The sequence below is a fragment of the Elephantulus edwardii genome, unplaced genomic scaffold, assembly GCF_000299155.1.
Source record: "Elephantulus edwardii isolate Elephantulus edwardi_28Jun2011 unplaced genomic scaffold, EleEdw1.0 scaffold00104, whole genome shotgun sequence".
Lineage (NCBI taxonomy): Eukaryota > Metazoa > Chordata > Mammalia > Macroscelidea > Macroscelididae > Elephantulus > Elephantulus edwardii.
In genome coordinates, this window is record NW_006399854.1 from 2730341 (window position 1) to 2732650 (window position 2310).

General features: G+C 36.8%; 1 protein-coding gene across 1 annotated transcript in view; it reads left to right on the top strand.

The window, feature by feature from the left end:
- LRRC9 (leucine rich repeat containing 9) overlaps positions 1–2310 on the top strand; it is a 152439-nt gene that overhangs the window by 56642 nt on the left and 93487 nt on the right. Inside the window, exons 10-11 of the mRNA XM_006891820.1 lie at positions 1288–1464; positions 1749–1866. Of these exons, the coding sequence (XP_006891882.1) occupies positions 1288–1464; positions 1749–1866 (295 nt within the window). The remainder of the gene's footprint in view (positions 1–1287; positions 1465–1748; positions 1867–2310) is intronic.

Sequence of the window (2310 nt, forward strand, 5' to 3'; positions counted from 1 at the left end):
CAGTATAAAAAGATATATAAACCAAGATACTAGATTAAATCACCTGGGGAAGAATAATCACAAAAACAAAAGGGAGACAAAGATTGATCCCTGGGACACTCCAACATATAGAAGTTTTTCAGAGGAAAAAGACAGTACAAAATAAACCAAGAAAAAATACCAAATAATAGGAAAGAAAAGAATATGTAGTTTCACTGGAGCCAAAAAAAACAAGCATATTTAAGATAGAAATATTTGTTTAACCAACATACCCTCTGTTGTTATTGTTGTTTTTAGGAGCCACTGTCAAGTTGAGTTTGGCTCATAGAGACCCTGTGAACAGCAGACCTGAACCATGTCCTATCCTGTGCCATCCTCATCCTCATCATCTCTGACACAGTTGAGCTCATTGCTTCAGTTACTCTGTCAGTCCAGTTCATGGGGTTTTCTTGCTTTATTTCACTAACTCTCTACCTTCCCAAAGCATTATGTCCCTTTCCAAGGAATAGCCTCTCCTAGGTGGCCTAGTAGCAAGAAGCTGCACTGGAAGGCACACAGTTCCAGGCCACCAGCTGCTCTGTAGGAAAAGGATGGGAAATTCTCCTTCATGTGATTAACTGCCTCTGAAAACCCACCAGAGGGTCAGTTACAAGTTGGTTCTGACTCTACAGTACATAATAAGAACAAGCAGTATGCCCAAAGTATGAGAGATGAGGCTTTACTCAGGTGAAATGCATAGAAATAATCAAAAGGTCATTATTTTTATGTTTTAAAGTTGGGCATCACTTTTACCAATACACTAAATATTTCCTATCTGAGCCAAGGAAGAAAGGTCTAGCAGTCTCCTGACTTACAGAAAAAAGTGAAGGAAACCCTGCCAAGCAGTTCAGTTTACCATGAAGTTCGCTATGTATAGGTCTTGATTTGGCAACACACTGAAACAACGTTTGAACCAAAACAAAGCTATTATATAAAAGTTGTTGGAAGACCCATAGCTGACCCTCTGGCGGGTCTTCAGAGGTTGTTAATCTCATAGGAGGAGATTGTCCATCCATCTGCCGCATTCCATGGCTATCTTTTGCAAAAACACACCAAAAAGAAAGCTTTAACTTTTATTATATATTACTTTGTATTCTTGGAAGCAGGAGTGGCATCCACTTCCTAAACAACATGCCTCTGGAAGCTCTATGAACTTTGATAAATGACAGTAGTTATAGAAAGGCTTCAGGACTTTTGTTCATAGGGTCACGACTTGTCAATATATTAAACAAAATTTGTCATCTGTGTATATTCTGTGTCCCCATATAGGTTTAATTCCTGCTATGAATTAATTCTGTCACGCTTTTGTACATGGGACTTCAAAATGTATGGCATTACAGGTGTGAAAGTGAAGCGTGTCATTAAAGTTAACAATCGCATTCTGAGACAAAAATTTGAAGAGAAATTTCAGAAGTTTTTGGAGAATGAAGATATGCATGATTCAGAGTAAGAAATTAAATTTTATAAGGAACATATTTACAAAATATTATTTTATTTTTAAAAAGTCTTATTTCAAATGTTATCAAACATTTACTTTATATGCATCTCTCCTAGTTTGTAAGCCTTAAAGTTTATCTACCTTGGGACTGTGAGAGTGAGAGGGGTGGAGGTCTTATGAGATAGCTGATGGAAATGGCAAATGCCACAAACAGAAAAGATAGTCACCTTATGAGTAGTTAAAATTTTATTAAATAAATTCTCAGATGTTCTTTATTTAATTTATTCTTAAGGAGCTATCAAAAAATGCTGGAATGTCTTTTTTACGTTTTTGATCCTGAAGTTACAATGAAGAAAAAACACCTACTACAAATACTTGAAAAAGGATTCAAAGACAGTGAAACAAACAAGGTAGCATAATGGTTTTTGTTTTTGTTTTTAGAATAATACGTTCTTGCTAATATGAAGCTTTGGCACTGAATAAGCCCGATTTACAGTCATTTTATCATTTTATCTATATTTAATTAGCAGGCTCCTGTTGTTTCACAAAGAACTTAATGATGTCATAGAAAGTCTAGTCTTCTGTCTCTGGATTTACAGAGTGTGCCTATTAATGGTTTTATGTGCTTCACCATTCTTTTTTTTGGGGGGGGGGTTTCATTCATTCATTGTTGCACTGTTTTCTCTACCCTCCTCCCCAGTTCGTTCTTCTCCCCCGCCCCGTGAATGTCTGTTTTAATTGTCCAATTGCCACAATGCTTGTCAAAGCCAGTTCTGATTAATCTCCTTTGTCAGTGTGTCCTTTGCCATTCCCTATCACTCCTCCCTGAGAGAGACTTCACCCTGATTCATAAG